At 54.5% G+C, this 19,432-nt stretch overlaps 1 protein-coding gene across 1 annotated transcript in view; it reads right to left on the bottom strand.

Moving 5' to 3' along the window:
• Gp6 (glycoprotein VI platelet) overlaps window positions 1-11,672 on the bottom strand; it is a 49,488-nt gene extending 37,816 nt beyond the window's left edge. The window contains exons 1-3 of the mRNA XM_077793288.1: window positions 11,408-11,672; window positions 9,676-9,975; window positions 9,109-9,247 (exon numbers count right to left, since the gene is read on the bottom strand). Coding sequence (XP_077649414.1) covers window positions 9,109-9,247; window positions 9,676-9,975; window positions 11,408-11,651 — 683 coding nt within the window. The 5' untranslated portion in view covers window positions 11,652-11,672. The remainder of the gene's footprint in view (window positions 1-9,108; window positions 9,248-9,675; window positions 9,976-11,407) is intronic.
• Window positions 11,673-19,432: the final 7,760 nt, after the last annotated feature.

Below are 19,432 nucleotides of genomic sequence, written 5' to 3'. Positions count from 1 at the left end.
TAGCTTGTTCCTTAGTTATTTTAAAATGCTTTTGTAAAGTATTAGCATTGACATGGAACTTTTTATGAAAATTTGTAGCTTCTTCTAGTGTAGAGAAAATATTATGTCATGTGTAGTTTTATCTGCTAAATCATTGCCCAAACTAAGGGCTCCAGGCAATCCTGTATGTGCCCTGATATGTCCTATAAAGAATGGATCTTTTCTGTCCCAGATTAGACTTTGTATAGTGGAAAGCAATGAGAAAACAGTAGAGGAAGGGGAAATCCTACCAGCATCTTCAAGGGATACTATAGCATTAACTATATACTGACTGTCAGAAAATAAATTAAATACAGAATCTTTAAACATCCCAAAAGCTTGTACTACTGCATTAAGCTCTACCTTTTGAGCTGATGGTTTGGATACTAAAAATGTAAAAGTTTGATCAGGTGTAACTATTGCTGCTGTACCATTATTTGACCCATCAGTGAATATATTTGGAGCATTCATGATAGGTGTTTTTCTTGTCATTTTTGGAAAAATTACAGAATGCGATGACCAAAAAGATAATAAAGAATTAGATGGTAAGTGGTTATCAAATGAAACATTAGATTTGCACATGATTATTGCCCAAGTATTTAACTCATTAGCTAACTCATCAATTTGATTCATAGTATATGGAGTAATAATTTTATTAGGAGAAATTCCAAACACTGCCTTTGCTGCTTTTATTCCTTTGAGTATTAATTGTCCTACAGCCTCAGGATACCTAGTAAGAATAGTGTTAGGAGAATAAGATAAATGTATCCATAATAATGGACCTTCTTAACAAAATACTCCTATAGGAATATTTTTGTTGGTAGTACATTAAATAATAAAGGCAAACTTATATCAATTCTATCCAAATGCATATTTTCCATATATGTTTCAATGATTTTTAATGCCTTTCTTGCTTCAGGCGTTAACATGCGGGGTGAATTTGGATCTGATGGACCTTTTAGGATATCAAATAAAGGTCCCAACTCTCCTGTTGGTATACCTAGATAAGGCCTTATCCAATTTATGTCTCCTAATAACTTTTGAAAGTCGTTAAGTGATTTGAGTTGATCTACTCATATTTGAATTTTTGGTGGATGGACCATGGTTGAGGATAATAGAACTCCTAAATAATTAATTGGAAAATTTAATTGTACTTTATCTATTGCTATCTCTAGATTATAATTTTTAATAAGTTTGTAAGTGTGGCATAACATTCTAGCCATGTGTTTTTATCTTTGTGTGCTAATAATACATCATCCATGTAGTGAAATATTTGTAGTTCAGGATTTTGATTTCTAAGTGATTGGATTACTTTGTTAACATAAATTTGACTCATAGTTGGGCTGTTAGCCATCACTTGAGGGAGTACTTTCCATTCATACCTCTGATCAGGACCTTCATGATTCAGTGCAGGGATAGTAAATGCAAAACGTGGACTATCCTCAGGATGAATTGGAATTGAAAAAAAAAACAATCTTTAATATCTATAACTAAAACATACCAAGTTTTTGGCAAAGCAGACAATTGAGGAATCCCTGATTGAGCAGGTCCCATAATAACCATCTCATTATTAATGGCTCTTAAATCTTGCAATAATCTCCATTTACCAGATTTCTTTTTGATGACAAAAATGGGAGTATTATGGGGAGATATGGATGGTTGTATATGTCTTTCCACTAATTGTTGTTTGACCAGGTCATGGGCTGCTTGTATCTTTTCTTTAGTCAGGGGCCACTGTGGAACCCATACTGGTCTTTCTGATTTCCAAGTAATTTTTATTGTCTCAGTGGCCCTTTCTGAAAATCCAATCCATGTCTGTCCGTTCCTTGATCTATTTGTATTGGTGCTGCTATACCTTGTTCTTGTTTTTCTAATCTTTTTCCTTTCCTAAAAGCTTGTCTAGTCATAATAGTGGGTGCATTTTGGTTGATGTTATTTGTTAATGTCAAACCTAATTGATCTAGGACATCTCGTCCCCATAAATTTACGGGAAGATGATCCAATACATATGGCTGTATAGTTCCTTTACATCCTTCAGGATCCTTCCAATCTAATACCATTGCACTTCTATGGGGATTAGTCGCCACTCCTAGGCCTGGAAGCGTTTGAGTGGCTTGTTGTAATGGCCAATGTTTTGGCCATTCTTGACGAGAGATGATGCTAAGGTCTGCACCTGTATCCAGTAGCCCATTAAATTCATGTCCTTGAATATTTAGTTTTAGCATGGGGCGAGAATCTAAATTTAAAGAAAGCATAGCCCAATCTACACCTGTGGAGCCTAATCCCTTGGAACCTCTTTCTACAGTACGACTAGAAAATTTATCATGTAGGCTTGGTATTATTAGTAACTGTGCTATTCTATCTCCTGGTGAAATTACTGATATACCCTTTGGAGAACTGGCTATAATTTTTATTTCACCTTCATAATCGGGATCAATTACCCCAGGACTTATCATAAGTCCTTTTAGAGTAGAATAGCTGCGTCCCAATAATAAGCCTACTGTTCCTTTGGGAAGAGGTCCTTTTACCCCTGTGGGAATGATTTGAACTCCCATCTCTGGAGTTAGTACTACTCTGGCGGCGGCGCAGATGTCCAACCCTGCCCTCCCTCTGGTTTGTCTGATGAGGGATCTGATGGACAACGTGTCCTGGGCACTACCCTGATGGGGTTGCTGGGTTCCTCCAGTGCCCCGTATATTTGTGGTTTGGGGCCCCGAAGCATTGGGCCCCCCTGTCCATTTTTTGGCAATGGAGCCCGATGCCTTTCTCCACGATATCGTGGATAAACACCTGGTCCTTGTTCATGTTTTGATAATGGAGTACCCTCTATGGTGATTTGAGAACGGCACTCATTAGCCCAATGTCTCCCTCTACAGCATCATGGGCAAATACCCGGTATTCTATTCCTTTGATACCTAGTTTTGTTAAACCCTCCTCCTATGGGGCAATTCCTTTTAAAATGTCCTGTTTGTTCACAATTGTAGCATGTTCTTGGCCTGGCATCTAAAGCCTGTTGTACTGCAGCTGCCACAATTTGCCCTTGTTCATTAATGTCTCTGGCATCTAAAGCCTGTTTTACTGCAGCTGCCATGACTTGCTCTTGTTCATTAATGTCTCTACATAATATAATGTATGTGTTTAAATCTTCATGTTTCCATGGTCTAATGATATCTCTGCACCAACGATTCGCTTGCTCATTAGCCAGTTGTTTTATTAATGGCATTGCTTGTTCTGTATTCCCAAAAACTCTGGTAGCTATTTGAATAAGCCTATCTACAAATTCAGCGTAAGGTTCATTAGCTCCTTGTATTACCTTAGATAATTGACCTTGTAAACCTCCATGTCCTTGTAAAGTCTTCCATGCCCTAACCGCCTCTGCAGCAATTTGTGCGTATACGCCAGGATCATATGCAGTTTGTTGCTGCTGATCCTCATAAGGTCCCTTTCCTAACAACATATCTAGATTTCTCTGAGGATAACCAGCTGCTGCATTTCGCCTAGCCGTCTCCTTGCAAAATTCCTCATTGGCAACCTTCCATAACAGGTATTGTCCTCCATTTAGCACAGCTTTACACATATTAGCCCAATCTGCTGGCATCATGTTCAAGTTGTTAATGGATTCGACCAAGCTTACAGTGAAGGGTGCTTGAGGACCATAGGTTGTTACAGCCTCTTTTAGCTGCTTCACTGTTTTGAAATTTAAAGCATGGTGAATTCACTGTCCTCCTGCCTCAAATACAGGGCATGTTAATATTTGAGGTCCTGTCTCAGGATCCCAACTATCAACTGCAGGGGTTGGGGGCCTCCCAGCATATGCAGGTGGCTCTGTTGGTTGAACACTTACGCCCTCTGGTGATAGAAAGGTGTTAGTAGCAGTCTCCTGTTGTAACTTTTCCCCTGATGGCTTTTTCTGCTCTAAGCTTTCTTCCTCTATCTGACTAGTTCAAGAGACCTTCTCTTTTACTTGAATCTTTTCCTCTGTCTGACTAGCTTGAGAGACCTTCTCTTTTACTTTAATCAATATGTCTTCTCCTTCCTCTACCTTTGTCTGAACTGAAGGCTTTGGACTAAGCAAACAAGATACCAACGCCCACAATGGCAATGTGCCAGCTGGCAGAGTCCCTGGGCTTTTCTTTTCTATTCTTTTTAAATCTTCACCATGATGGTCCCACTGTGATATATCTAACAACTCCTCCTTAAAAAGCCATGGGCTACATTTTTGAATTGTATCAACGTATGCCCTGACTGCTCTTGGTTTTACTGGGAAGCCTCCTTGCTCTAACAATTTACTTAACACTCTTTCGGTTTGTTTTTTACTAATTTATGATCCCGCATTTCTACTATAATACAACCCAACAAGATGACGCCAAACCAAACCGAGACAGAATGAAATAAAAATGGAACAACACAAAGTCATTCTATCAGCCTTTCTATCCTCCTGACGTGTCCATCCGTCCTTTCTCCCTATCTGTTCCTCAGACGTGAGCGGTTTTCCTTCCGTCTCACTCATCTCCAGGGACAGGCAACTTAAAACAAAAGTGAAGCAAAACAAAAGAGGAATCTTAGAATGGCTACCCATCCTCTCGCCCTGCCCTCAGGGGCGAGCAGTTTACTTACCCTCAGTCGCTCCCCGTGCGAGCCACCAAATGCCGCAGTCTGACTGGGCACAATTCAGGAGCCACTTATCAAAAGAAACAAACTTTATTTTTAGAACCACACACGCCAAACAAAACAGCTCCTCAGGAAAAACCCTCAGAGCCCAACTGCCACCACCGGCTTCCCACAAGCCTCTCTCCCCACCACAAGCCTCTCCACCTCCCACAATCCTCCTGCTCTTGAGGCCAATTGGCTGGGTCGCGTGGGCGGAGCCAAAGAAGTCCCCCAATGAGCAGCTCCATGGTCTGAAAGGGCAGGGAAACAGCCCAATGAACATCACTGCAGAGGAGCCAATCAGCTAGATGTTGCTGGGGCCACTGTGAGCCAATCATTAGCTGGCAGTCTGAAGGGCAGGGAAACAGCCCAATGAACATCACCGCAGAGGAGCCAATCAGCTAGATGTTGCTGGGGCCACTGTGAGCCAATCATCAGCTGGCAGTCTGAAGGGCAGGGAAACAGCCCAATGAACATCACCGCAGAGGAGCCAATCAGCTGGATGTTGCTGGGGCCGCTGTGAGCCAATCATCAGCTGGCAGCTGGAAGTTTGCTGGCAGCTGGAAGTTTGCTGGGGCCCCTTTGGCTGTGGCTCTCAACAGTGTCCACCTGAGTGACTGGGACAGGGCGTGGCTGCTGTGGGGCTGGGAAACCCAGAGGAGGGGACGCCCAGGGGGGACCAGTGGTGCGCCCTGGGCAGGCGAGGCTGGGGAACTTCTCACCTGGGGGAAGCACCCGGCAGGACGTGCCATGCCACACAGAGGCCATGGCTGGCAGCTGGTCCTCACCCAAACAGTCGTGTGTGGAGGTCACAGGCAAACGGGCAGGAGGGGTCTTTGTAGGCTTTAAAACTGGATTCTAGTCAGGGTGGCACGACTCAGTTTGCCTGAAGTGGGTGGATCCACTTGGTGCAGTGAATTTGTATCAGTTATTAAAGGACACTGCCGCAGAGCCGTGGGGTGGCCTGAGCCAGGTCTCCAGCAGGTGGCAGTGTTGGACATACCAAGTGGGAGCTGCCAGAAACCCACACCAGCTGTGAGGTGGGCGGGCAGGGCACCCGGCCAGCAAGCCACCGCACAGCGCTGCCCCGGGCCCTGACAGGAGGAGCTGGGGTCACAATCTGAAAATGGCTCATTGAAATTGGGAGTGGGCAAAGGGAAGGGCTATAGTTAAAATGGCTACAATTTGATCTTACTTCCCAATTAAGGCTGAATACTACATTCTGAAAATGGACACCCAGACTTCTATTTCTCACAGCAGGATCCGGGGCCACAGGGGTACGTTTTTAGGGGGCCTTCTATGGGGGCCTGTGACCTGGCCAGCAACCTGAGTGTGCCAGGGTCACAAAGCAACTGCTCATGGAGCCCCGTGGCTGAGAGCCACCAAGCTCCATACTGCCCTCTGGTGCCCATGCGTGGAACCGCAGAGCCAGGCCTCGGGAGTGCAAGACAGACTTTAAGAGGAGACCAGGATACTCAGGGCTTAAAACTCCAAGCCTGGTGCCAATAAATACATAAATAAATACCCCAAGCCTGCATGTCCATATGTTAAAAATGCATATTTAACAGTTCCACGTCTTTGCTGTTCCTGTGTGTTTGGGGGCTTTGGTCCCTTTTCTGCAGTTATTCACTGCTGTGGTCCCTCCGGTCTGATCTGCACAGGTGCTGAAATACCACACTGTGTCGGGTAAATATGAGCAATTACCATGCAATGGTCAAAATTATTTGAATGTTTAAGGAGATGGAAATGTTAACTACCTGGATTTGGTCAGCACACACAGTGTATATGAAGTTCTCACACAGTACTCCATAAACTTGTACGACTAAAACAATAGTTAGAAAATATCTATATAAGTTCTTTAAAGACAGCAGCAACGCAGCCCGTGTTGGTGGAGGCCCGACCTCTCCTACGGGGACATGGCAGGGCTGTGTCCCTGCTCCCGTGTATCTGCAATGCCTTCCTGGACATAAGGCCCCTGGGTCTGAACACAAGCACATTTGAAATGTCACTGCACATTTGTGACATCCTTTCAGCACCAGGTCTCTTTTCTCTTAGGTGCGTTTCCAAGAAAGCCCCTGTTCTCTGCCCACCCAGGTCTCCTGGTAACTCTGGGAGACGAGGGGACCCTCCATTGTGAGTCAGACTTGGGGACTCGACTTCTGTCCCAACAGCAAGAGGAAGCCCCCACTCCAGACTGTGGTCAACTGAAAGATAAGGGACTCCTCCCCTGGGCTGTCTCCACGGACCTGCCAGTTCTGACGGTTTCCTTCTCAAGGAGCCATTCGAAGTGTGGCCACTCCTGACTGGCCTCTTCCTCCAGGGTTCTCGGGGTGCCCGTCTTGTGGCATGTTCCGTCCCTCTTTTTTAATTGGGGTAAAATGCACATCACATAAAATGTGCACGTCGCATTGCCACCAAACACACTCCCGCTGCCCAGCAACCGTCTCCACCGTCCACCTCCAGGGCCATTTTCATCTCACAAAGCTGAAACTCTGGGCTGGGGTGTGGCTGGTGGTAGGGCACTTTCCCTGCGTGCGCAGGCCCCGGGTTCCGTCCCCAGCACCACAGAAAGCACCCTGAAAACTCACCCATCCAAAAACGCCCCGCTCGCCCCTCCAGTCACAGGCCCACCATCCTTCCTGCGGTCTCCGAGGTCTCTTTTCCTTTCTGTGACTGGCTCGTGTCACTTAGCATAACCCCTCAAAGCCCACCCACCTGCAGCATATAGCAGGGTCTTCTCCTTTCTAAGGCGGAACATTCCCTCACGCATCTCTACCACATTTTGCTCATCCGTCATCTGTAGTAGACATTTAGTTGTTCCCATCTTTGGGTATCCTGAGTGTCGTGCTATGAGCGAGGGTGTAGGAATACCTCTTTGATATCTGCCTTCAGTTTGTTTGTACATATGACCAGAAGTGGAATTGCTGTACTATGAGCTACGGCTACATCCCATTTTATTTTTTATCTTGAAACAGGGTCTCTGTAAGTTTCCCAGGCTGGCCTTGAACTTGTGATCCTCCTGCCTCCGTCTCTGGGGTAACCAGAATTACAGATGTGCACCACCACGCCTGGCCTTCAATTCCATTCTGAATTTTTTTGAGGAAAGTTTTATTTTTTTTATTGTCTAATAACATATAGCTGTATGGATATGTTGAGATTTGTTTCCTTACTCAACTGATACAATCAAATGTTAATTGATTGTGAGGCTATTGTGAATCATGGCTACTTTATGGCTATTATAAATGATATGCTAAGAACTTTCACAGAAATCAAGACAGTGCAGTTTTAGTAAAAAGCTGATCACAGACCTAGAAAGAACAGAGAGCCCAGAGACTAACACAAATATGACCACTTATTTTTTTGACAAAGGAGCCAAAAAAAATTCAATGGAAAATGGAGAATTTACTTAGCAAATGGGATTAAAGAATTGGATAACCATATGCAATAAAATAACTTAAATTCAAATCCCACACCTCCTACAAAAATCCACTCAAGGTGGGTCTCTTTCCACTGATTTTTGTCTTCTTCCATTTCTTTCATTAGTTTTGTAATCATCAGAGCACAGATTTTTCACTTCCTGGTTAATTTAGTCTTGAGTATTTTTGATGCCATCACAAATGGGATTGTCTTCTTGCTTTCCTTTTTGGGTAAGTTGTTCTTTGTGTAAAGCAATGAAACTGATTTTTGCAGGCTGAGGGCTTGCGGTCTTTGGAGTTTCCGACATGTGCGTTGCATCATCTGCAATAGAGATAGCTTCAGTTCTTCTCTGATTTATGAGATAGCTTCAGTTCTTCTCTGATTTATGTGCCTTGTTTCTTTTTCTTGTCCGATTGCTCTTGCTAGTGCTTCTAGTAACAAAGTGGGATAGAGGGCCTCTTCATCTTGCTCCTGATCTCCAGGGGAAAGCATCCAGTCTCCCACCGTGCGGAATGTTCTTTTATCAAGCTGCAGGATGCCTTCTGTTCCTAGCTTGCTAGTACTTTCTTTCGTCATGAATAAGTGCTGGGTTTTGTCACACACCTTCTCTACATCAGTTGATAAGATCGCGTGGCTTGTATTACAGGGTCCTCAGGGAATCTGAACCCATAGGGTACGGAGAGATTTGTCGTGAGGAATTGGCTCGGGCATGATGGAGACTGAGAAGCGCCATCATCTACCTTCTGCCCCTGGACACCTGGGACGACCAGTGGTGTGACTTGCCCAGGTCCAGGGGTCTGAGAGCCGGGAGGCGATGAGCCAGGATGCTCCAGATCCAGCAGAGAGGCAGCAGGAAAGGCAGGACTGCCCTCTCCTCTGCCTCTTGCCCCACTCGGGCCCTCCATGGACGGGATGATGCCCCCCACTGGGAGGGTCCGTGGATAAGTGACAGACCCACCCAGAGTGAGGCTCCTGTGGGCACCAATGGCCCCGGAGGCCCACGCAGCATCACCATCTCAGGACTCTGGCCCCGTATGGCAATGCAGGGGGTCCCTCCTGCTGAGCCAGGCCTCCACCAGGAACCCCAGCAGGATCAGCAGGATGACACCTCCCAGGCTCAGCCTGAGCATGTTCACCTTGTAGGAATTCCAGGAGGCAGACCCTGCAGAGAAGAAACGGGTGGGGTGGGGGTTCCAGGATGGAGAATCACGCCCCAGAAACACACACAGAGCGGACTGTGAGCCCAGCCAGCTGCCCAGGGAGTTGAGGTCCCGGTTCCCAGGTGGTGTGGCTACGCAGGTGGCCCCTTGCACAAGGCACCTGGCAGAGGTGGTGAGGAGGTGCTGAAGTCTGGCCCAAACCCCTGCTGGACACCTGCCTGTCTGAAGGACTGGGCCCCAGATAAAGTCACAGGAACTAGGGGACCACCTTCTCCAGGGCTGGTCTACCAAGGCCATGTCCTCTGGTTTTTTGAGAGACTGCTACCCCCACAGGACCCTGCCCTGTCCCCAGAAGCTCTGGGTCACCCCCTCAGCACTGGGCAAGTGGACAACCCTGGATCCTGCAGAGAAGGTGGGCCGTGGGGCTCACCTCTTCCTGAGAGCCTCAGGGGCTCACTGGGGTCGGACCACAGCGAGGGGGAGGAACTTAGAGAACCGTAGCATCTGTAGGTGGCCCCGCGGGCCTGCTCGCTGGCGTTCAGGGTGAAGTTGGCCTGGAAGAACCCGCGTTTATACTGAGATCTGAGGCGCTGGGTGACGTTGGCACTGCCCTCCTGGGACAGGAGGAACAGGTCGAACCACATCTCTGAGCGGCACTGCAGGGTCGTCATATGCTGGGGTGCCCCAGAGGGGCCCTGAACAGCCGAGAGCTGAGGCTCTTTGTACACTCCTAGAGGGAGAAAGCCACAGTGAGTGCCCGTGTGGCCCTCCCTCACCCAGCCTTCGACACCCTGCACGGGCCCTCTGTCTCCCAGGCTCCTGCCCTGGCCTCCCCTCTCCCTCTGCCATCCTCTGGCAACCCGTTCCCCCATGGCCACCACAACCCTTTTTCCAACCAGGTGTGGCTCAGTGGTGGAGCACAAGCTTGCTGTGCACCAGGCCCTGGGCTCAATTCCCAGAACCCAATGAAAAGGCACAAAGCACATTTGGTGCCCAGGCTGCGCAGACCACCGGTGGGGTGGACCTGGCCCCGGGCTGTCCTGGGCGCAGTCCAAAGTCACTGGATGGAGATGGACGAGACAGCGAGATATGAACCCACGACTCGGAGACACAAGACAACGATACCCTGTTTGTAAAGCCAGGCCTGAAAGGCACAGGTGGTGGGCCTGCAGGTGCCGGCTTCTGCGGGCAGAGTCCCTGAGGGCCAGGGGACAAGCGAGCCCAGATGCGGGCTGAGCACAGGATCCCAGCTGCTGAGCATTAGTAACAAACACCCGCAGCGTCCACAGCGGTCCCTGCGCCCTGAGCGGGGTGAGGGCGTCAGCAGGATGGCTCGCTGAGCCTCACCAGGGGAGGAGAACCCCCAGCCAGCGGGATGTTGTGGGGTGGAAGGGAGAGGGGAGGGTCAAGGCACACCCCAGGCCTGCGCTGAGCAGTCCAGCCTCAGAGGCGCCCACGAGAAGGGAGGAAGGGCCCCCGGGTTTGAAGGACTCTTGGTGAGCTGAGCGCAAAGTCCTTGTTCGCGTCCACAAAACGTGTCACTAGGCAGAGGGCTGGATCATTGTCCTGTGCCTCCACCCACCAGCGGCCAGCAGGGAGACCACCTGCCCAGCCTGATGATTCTTAGGGCCCACAGCACACCCTTCAGATCCAAGCCAGCCAGAGCCCCGGCGGCCAGCACTCCTCCCAGGTATCGCCCGGCCCCCTGAGGGCCAGCAGCCCCACACCAGAGCCGCTGAGCCCACTCTAACCACCACCCCACACCGCTGCCCTGCCCTCCCGGCTCTGCCTCCTCTTGGCCCTGCATCTGGGCAAGCTCCGGGCCTTGGCCCTGCCTCTCCCTGGCCACCGGCTCCTGATCTGTGGCCTCACAACACGTGAGTAATAATGAGACCCCCATTTTACAGCAGCCAGCGCCACCCAGCCAAGATCAGCGGGTGAGGGGAGGGTAGAGGTATCCAACAAAGGTTGGGAGGCCATGTTGTCCCCAGGCCAGTCTCCTGGGGCCTCGCAGCTGAGCAGGGGCTGGTTCACAGTGCAGGAGTGAGCGGGTGGTGGGACTGCTCAGGGACCAGCCACCATCCCTCCTTACACCGCCCCCCCAGGGCTGCCAAGTGCCCTGGGAGCCAGGTTCCCACGGCCACTGGACAGAGCTTCCTCACCTGTGACCATCAGCTCCAGGAGGTTGCTGGGAGCTGACCACTCGTGGAGGGAGGTGTTGACAGAGCCGTAGCATCTGTAGGTCCCCCCGTGGACCCGGGTGGCAGGGGATAAGAGGAACTTTCCCTGGCCGCCTTGGATGGAGCCTGCAGGCAAGGCCGGTTCTGCTCCCTTGGACAGAAGGAACACGTCATAGGCGCTTGGCAAGTGACAGTGAAGGGTCACGCTCCCTCCTAAAGCCACCATGGGGCCGGGCTGGACCGAGAGGGTGGGTTTGTCCTTGGAGACACCTGGCGGAAAAGAACCCTGGTGTTACAAGGAGCATGAGGAGCCACGAGGAGCCACAGAAGCCACGAGGAGCCACAAGGAGCCACAAGAAGCCACAAGAAGCCACGAGGAGCCACGAGGAGCCACGAGGAGCCACAGAAGCCACAAGGAGCCACAAGGAGCCACAGAAGCCACAGGGAGCCACGAGGAGCCACGAGGAGCCACAAGGAGCCACAGAAGCCACAGGCTCCCATCAAGGCCGAGAAGAGAGTCAGGTTGCAGAGCCTGGGCTGGCCTCTTGTCTCCACCAGGACAACGGCCATGGCACGGCCCTGCCCAAGACCCCAGAAGGCAGGTGAACCAGGCCAGGCCCCCAGGGTCTCTGTGGCTGGTGCGGGGAGGGGTCCATTCATCACCTTTCTCTCTTTTTTAATGGAGGTGAAATTCCCATAATGTAAAATTAACCCATTTCAAAGTGAATAATTCAGAAGCATTTAGTACGTGTACAAAACTGGGCCGTCGCCTCCTCTCTCCAGGTCCAACAGAGGAACCCTGTGCCCAGAAAGCTGTCACATGGTCACCCCTCGCCCCTGCTGTGACCACTCATCTGCTTTCCGTCTCTGTGGACTCTTCCACCTGGGAGTTTCACATGAACTGAACCAGGCAGCGCGCTGTCTTTTGTGTCTGGCTGCTTCCACCAGCACTGACGTCACCGAGGTGCCGCTACGTTGCGCAACGTGTCAGTGTGCAGTTCTCTAGTGGCCAAGTGACAATCCATGTGTGATAGGCCACAGGTTGCTTCTCCATTCAGTCCACGGAGGGGCCCTTGGGTTGTTTCCACCCTTTGGAAACCTGCCCTGGCGACCACGCGGCGTGTGGCCTGGTGAGTCCCTGGTGACCACGCAGTGTGTGGCCTGGTGAGTACCTGGGGAACACGCGGCGTGTGGCCGTGTGCCTCCCTACTTCAGTTCTCCGAGGCCACACCTGCATTTTCTTCTCTCACACACTCCAGGTGATGCTGACGTTGCCGTCCATGCTGGGACGCTAACAGGGCCACAGTGGCCCAGGAGCCTCCCGAGCTTCTCTTCCTTTGCCCAAGACCCAGATTCTGGCCCTGTTCTGGGGTGGGGCTGAGCCATCAGGTGACCAGTGGGGGACGGCAGCAGGCAGCTGGCAAGCACAGCGAGGGCAGGGGTGGACAGAGGAGGACGGGGCCAGAGGGACAACGGAAGGGGCCCTCACCCACGACCAGCAGCTCCAGAGGGTCACTCCTCTCGGACCAGCTGTCCTGCGTCTTGTACTGACAGACATACGTCCCCGAGTGGCCGGGCGTGGCACGCTGGAGGGAGAACGCGGCCTCAGCCTGGGCGTCTCCCAGGCTTTCTTCAGTCCACACGCGGGAGCCTCCCACTTGCTGCAGACGCAGCCGAGCTGTCCCAGGAGGCCCTCTGCAGAAGATGGACACAGGGCTCCCCTGGGGGACCACCGGACCTGGCACCGCCCGGATGGAGGGCTTGGGGAGGGACCCTGGAAGGGAGACAGAGCCGAGACAGAAGGTCCAGACGCCAGGAAGCCCCTCTTCATGCTCGCCTGAGAGGCCCAGGAGCCCAGGGGTGAGCTCTCCCCGTCCACTTCCTGTCCACGGCCTTGGCCATGTCTCAACAGGGACGAGGCAGACCCTGCGTGCACCAGTGGGGTTTGCCTCAGCCCCGTCCCCCACCAAGCACTGCCCTGTCCCCTGGCTCCCCAGCCCCGTCCCCCACCAAGCACTGCCCTGTCCCCTGGCTCCCCAGCCCCGTCCCCCACCAAGCACTGCCCTGCCCCTGGCTCCACCAGCTCTGGCCCACCTCATCCTCCCCCGGACGCTCTTTCTCTATCTCTGCACTCTCTTCTGCCCAACCTCCAAGTTGTGCAGCAGCTCAAAAACTGTCCTCAGACCGCAGCTGGGCACCCTCCTGGCCCCCATGTGGTCTCCCTGGTTCCTGGGTTTCGACCCATCTCTAGGCTGGTGAGTCACAGCTTATATTCAGTCCCAGACTCATGCCCTAAACTCAAGACTCACACCACCAACCCGGTGCATCTCGCTACTGGGTATCTATCAACATCTCAGACCATCGGGCCAGAGCTCCTGCTGGGGCCGACCCACCCTGACGGCCACCGGATACAGCCCCAGGTCCCCTTCAAGGAAAGGCCTGTCGCCCTGGCTGCTGGGGAGATGTCAGCCCTTCTGGGGAGAGCCACCTCTCTCAGGTCCCCTACACCCAGCGACCCAGACACTTCATCCCAGTGCAAGACACGGTGACAGCCACCAGCTCCTGAAGGGTCAGCAAAGGCCATGCTGAGCAGGCATGTCACCTGGCCCCGCCTCTGTGTACTGCACGTGTCCCTGAGAAGCCATCTATGAACTGATCCCCAGCAGGACGCAGGGAGATGGGGGGTAGGGAGGTAACGGGGCGGGAGGACAGCCCCTTCATGGCAGGAGCGATTGGGGAAGAGACGGGGACAGCTTGCTTCTCCCCTCTCCACCCACAGGCAAGGAGGAGCCCCCGCCAGACCACAGCCCCCCAAGCCAACGCTGGCCATCAGTCCACCTCGGCCTTTCTCCCTGACCCAGAACCGACAGGGCTCTTCCAGCCAGTGGTGGCCAGCGCCCGCGCCCTCTGTCTGGGATGATCAGTCACCACCGAGTCAGCCTCCTGGGCCAGCCGCGGCCAGCGTCTCCGTTCCCCACCCAGTGCAGAGCAGTCCTTGTTAACACACCCACCAGATCCTGTCCCCACTCTGCCACCAGCCTCCAGGGCCTCCCTGTCTTGAGCAGTGCACAGGTCAGAGCACGTGATGGTGTGCAGGGTCCCCCACAAGGAGGCGGCCACCCGAGACACGGCCCCCTCATCCCAGAGCCTGCTTAGTGCCCAAGCAGAGGAACCCAAAGTCCACGTGTGCGAGCCCTTCCCACACCACTGTCCAAGGCCACCGTCGTGACGGAGGCATGTGCCCGTGGCAGCAGGGGAAGGACCCCGCAGCATGTTTGTGGCCTGTGGGCCGGGAGTCCCGGGCTCCTGGTGAGACCCCGAGGTAGGAGGGGAGACAGCCCTCGGCCACGTGGGCCTCTTTCCCCAGGGAGGGGCAGGCCAGGGAGAGCTAGAAGGGCCCTCCCTCTCACAGTGGTGCCATTGCCCCAGCCATGGGCAGCACCGGCCCCTGGCACAGCCGTGCCACGTGCCACCACTCCTCTCCCGGAACCCGCCCCCAGCTCGCTGTGTGGCCTGCTGCTGCATCTTCAGGGACCACGTCCTGGGCACCCCGTTCAGAGGTGCTGGCTCCACCCCTGGGCTCACCAGCGCCTCCCCCACGGCGCCCCTCTCCACAGCAGCAACACTGACCACAGCCGGGGCGTCTCCTGGACGCCGTCTGCCTGCACCAGGACCAGGCTCCCCGCAGGAAGGCGCTTGGTCCTGGACTCCCTCGCACACTCACGGGTATAAAGGTGGAGACTGTCAGTCGGTGCTGAGGACCTCGTTGGGATAAAGCAAACCAAGGAGGACAGTTGCATGGGATGGGCTCAACAAGGTGCCCAGAACGTGACCGACTCTCAGTAAAAGCTACCTGCAATGACAGTGACAAGCTGACGTGCCAAACGAACATCCACGGGAGAAGCAGGAGAGGACTCATCTCAGAGCCAGTCTTCAGAGGCCTGGCCACGGGCCGGCCACACCGAGGTCACTACACACTCCCAAGGAGGCTCCACGCTCCTGGGTGGACGGTCTCCGTGTATCTCCTGAGGGCTGGTGGCCTCCCAGTCCTGCTCTGAACAGCGAGCCAGGCGCTCAGTCCTGGGTGTGTGCACGCGTGTGTCCCCGGGGAGGGAACCCAGGGGTGCTCTCCCACTGAGCCACATCCCGGCCCTCTTTATTTTCTACTTTGAGGCAGGGTCTTGCTGAGTGGCCTAGACATGCACAGTCACCAGGATGACGGGCACGGCCACCACGTGATCATTGTGTTCTAAACTCTTTATTGTGAACTCAACAGCACCCTGGCACGCTTGCCGTCACCACCCCCAAAATGGAGAGGACCGGCTCCAATAACTGAACCCCAACACCTCCAGAGACACCCTGGCATGCTGCCCAAAGAACACCCCGGAAAGGCAGCACCTGTCCGAGGCTTTCACGTTGGTCAGTTCCAGCCACACTTCCTGATGTTTGCTAGCCCAGGACACAGCACAGTGACACGTCTGCAGAGTTCATAGTCCCCGACAGCTGGCTTTAAAAACGCAGCAAGCTGGGCACATTGGCACACCCCTGTGACCCCAGCAGCTTGGGAGGTGACACAGGAGGAGCCCGAGTTCCAAGTCAGCCTCAGCAACTCAGCAAGACCCCGTCTCAGAATTAAAAATGGAAGCCTCATCCCAGCAAGCCGCAGACACCATGGGTGACACAGAAGAGCAGCCAGCCCCAGACGGGACACGGCCGTGGGCTGCAGCCCTGTGGTGACCCTGAGGTCCTGGCCCTTCTGTCACTGCCATTCCATCCCAGACCCCATTCCCTACAGCCTGATTTCCAGAGCTGAGGGACCGTGTTACAAGCACCACCAGGACACTGTGACCACCAGATGGCACCTGCCACCATGGAAACGCAGGACAGGTCTCCAGGCAGAGCGGGTTGCTGAGCACAGCGGCTTGCAGAGGGTAGAGGCTCAACTTTCACCTAGGTCTGGCCTCGGGCCTGCACCCCCTTAGGCAGGTGTCCCCGAGTCCCGACGAGCGGTCTGGGCGAAGCCCTGCACTTCCCTATTTGCTGTGTCGGCCTCAGACTTGCTGCCCCTGAACTCACTGGGACGTGGCCCTGCTTCAGGAGGGAGGGGGTCTCCTCCGCGTCTTGACCAGGCACTGCCCACGTGACGGCAAGGACATAGAGGGCAGCACGCCTGACTGGCCAGAGCTGTCTGGAGAGAAGAAGGGCCCAGGGAGCCTGGGAGGTGGACTCACCGTGCTGGGCCTGGATTCCAGGGCTCAGAGACAGTCCTGGGGGAGAGAGAAAGAGTGGGGCTTCCTCCTCAGGCCCCGTCACAGCCCAGACCAGTCTGGACACAGGGGCCTCAGGGGCCAGGCCTGCAGCCGGAGCAGGAGACGGCTGGCCACTTGGGCAGGACCAGAGGCCAGACCTGAGGTGGCCACCCTCCCACCTCCCGCCCCTGTCCCTCCCAGAACTCACCGAGGTAGAACAGCGTGATGAGGGTGCTGGCCATGGCTCTGCTGGGCCCAGCAGACGACAGGACAGTCCAGAAGGACAGACGGCGGGTCTGCGGCAAGAGGCTTTGTGCCTGGATGTCACATGAGGCCTTCACAGGAAGGCACACTGGTGGCCCCAGCCCCACCCCCGGGTGGCCAACCGCACCGTTTCACAATTCTGCGATGTGGTCAGGGAAACAGACGCGGGGACCGGACCGCCTGACAGGACGTCAGATGAGACCCGAGAGTCCGGCCTAACTCTGCACGCACAGAGCTGGCCACAAACTCACCCCGGGGACCTGAGTGTCCCTTGAACCAGAGGCTTGGCACCAACACCAAGCCCCTGTGGGACAAGAAGGGAATGAATTCCTGGAGATCCACTGCCCACTGCCCCCGCTGCCCCCGTTGTACCCCTCTGTCCCCTCTGCCCCCGCTGCCCCTCTGCCCCCGTTGTACCCCTCTGTCCCCTCTGACCCCACTGCCCCCGCTGCCCCTCTGCCCCCACTGCCCCCTCTGCCCCCGCTGCCCCCACTGTCCCCCTGCCCCCGCTGCCCCCGCTGTCCCCGCTGTCCCTGCTGCTTCTGCAGGTGCAAGAGCCAGGCCCTGGGAGGTGGCATGGGCAGCCGTGGCCAGGACAGGACGCTGGCGACAGTGGAGCAGAGGCTCCCGGGCTGCGAGGGGGAGGGGACAGGAGCTGGCGTCTAACAGGGACAGTTTCTGCTTGGAACGATGAAGGTGCCTGGAGGGGGACAGTGGGGATGGCCAAGCCGCAGTGTGGACACACTGGATGCACTGAGCTTCGGACCTACCGAGGGACGTGGTGAACCTCACCTTCGTGTACCTCACATGGCAGTGAATATGTAACTCACATCACGTACCTTTGACTCCACAGACCGAAGGATAAAACACGACACTGTCTACTTACGATGTCATTGAATACGTGTAAACACAGAAGACCCAGACGGAGGACGCCTCTGCACATGGCCCTGTTCTCCCGCAAGCCCTTCAGGGTAAGGCAAGCCCAGGCCGGCCTCAGCCCCAGGCCCTGCCCGTGGGAACCTCACCGTCTGCAGCCCTCAAACCCAGGAGCTCAGGGTCGGGAAAGTCAGGGCCCTGGTGTGGAGTGGACAGTCCACAGCTTCAGACTGCGCCACAAATGGCTGTCAGCTCTGACGGGCAGCTCACCTCCCTCATGGGGCGGTCACAAGGTCACTGCGAAGGGCCAGGAGGCAGAGAGTGCCCTGGCCCTCCAGCCAGAAGCCTAAGAAGAGGCCGTGGCCAGACGAGGGAGGGAGCCTGTGCATCAAGGCAGAGGGAGCAGGCGGGGTAGGGACCGCCCGGGGCCTTGCTGATGTCCCTCCTCTGGCCCCCCAACGGCTCCCACCATCCACAAGATGAAGCACTCCTTACCTTCACACTGCAGCGGTGTTTCACCCCCTTCTCAAACTCACCCTCCTCTCCACCGGCCCCAGCCTGGGCCTCTGTCCACGTCTCCACCCCAACAGTTGGAGGACGCTAATGGAGGCTGCTAGTGGAGGCTGAGGTGCCAGCATAATATAAATTATAGATTATGTGAATGTAATTCATAGAGTCCAAGGACATTACGGAGTCTGAAGGGAGGTCCCGACCACCTTGGGGAGGAGCCCTCAAGCTGTCTGCTACCCCTGCTGCCCCCGCTGTGCCCTGCTGCCCCTGCTGCCCCCGCTATCCCCGCTGCTTCTGCAGGTGCAAGAGCCAGGCCCTGGGAGGAGGCATGGGCAGCCGTGGCCAGGACAGGACGGAGGTTCCGGGAAGCTGGCGACAGGCCCAGCCTCTGAGCCAGGCACCTTGTGTGCACGCGCCCAGGGGAAGGGAGGTGGGGTTTGCAGGAGACTTCCTCCTGCCCCGTGTTCATTTTAGGCAGGCCCACGGCCCCCCAGGGCCCTCCGAAGCCTCCCTGGGGAAGGAAGGAAGGGCTCAACGGTGTGCCCAGCCCCTCAGAGCCACGTCAGGAGGGTCAGAGGCAGGACACGGGCCACCTCCACCCAGCCCACCGGGGGCCCAGCTCCACAGACAGAAGTGGGCTGGCAGGGGCCCAGGTGGGGCATCTCTTCAGGCCCTGGGACTGGCAAGAAGGAGTGCAGACCCTCCCTGACTGGCCACCAGGCCTGCTCTGCCCGTGGGTCCTGCCCGTCACCACGTCATCACCAGAGACCAGGGAGCCTGGGAGCCACACTGATGGGTGGGACACGGGAGGTGCCCACGCACACGCAGCCTAACAGAACCAGAAGCAGCAGAGCCTACGCAAGGGCCCGGACCCAGCCTCAGCCCAAGGTGGTCCCCTGCCACTGAGGGGCCAGCTTTGTGGGGACAGTTCTGGTTGCCTGATTCGTTCTGACTTGGCTTTCTGTTTTGTGGCCTTTGGTGTTTTAGACTCTAGGGCCACCACAGGTAGTATGTGCCTGTGATCCCAGGGACCTGGGAGGCTGAGACAGGAGGATCACAAGTTTGAGATCAGCCTGGGCAACCCAGTAAGGCCTTCAGCAACTTAGCC

The sequence above is a fragment of the Urocitellus parryii genome, chromosome 15 (assembly GCF_045843805.1).
Source record: "Urocitellus parryii isolate mUroPar1 chromosome 15, mUroPar1.hap1, whole genome shotgun sequence".
Classification (NCBI taxonomy): Eukaryota; Metazoa; Chordata; class Mammalia; order Rodentia; family Sciuridae; genus Urocitellus; species Urocitellus parryii.
The sequence above is the reverse complement of the archived record's forward strand: the minus strand, read 5'-3'. Positions and strand labels throughout refer to the sequence as shown.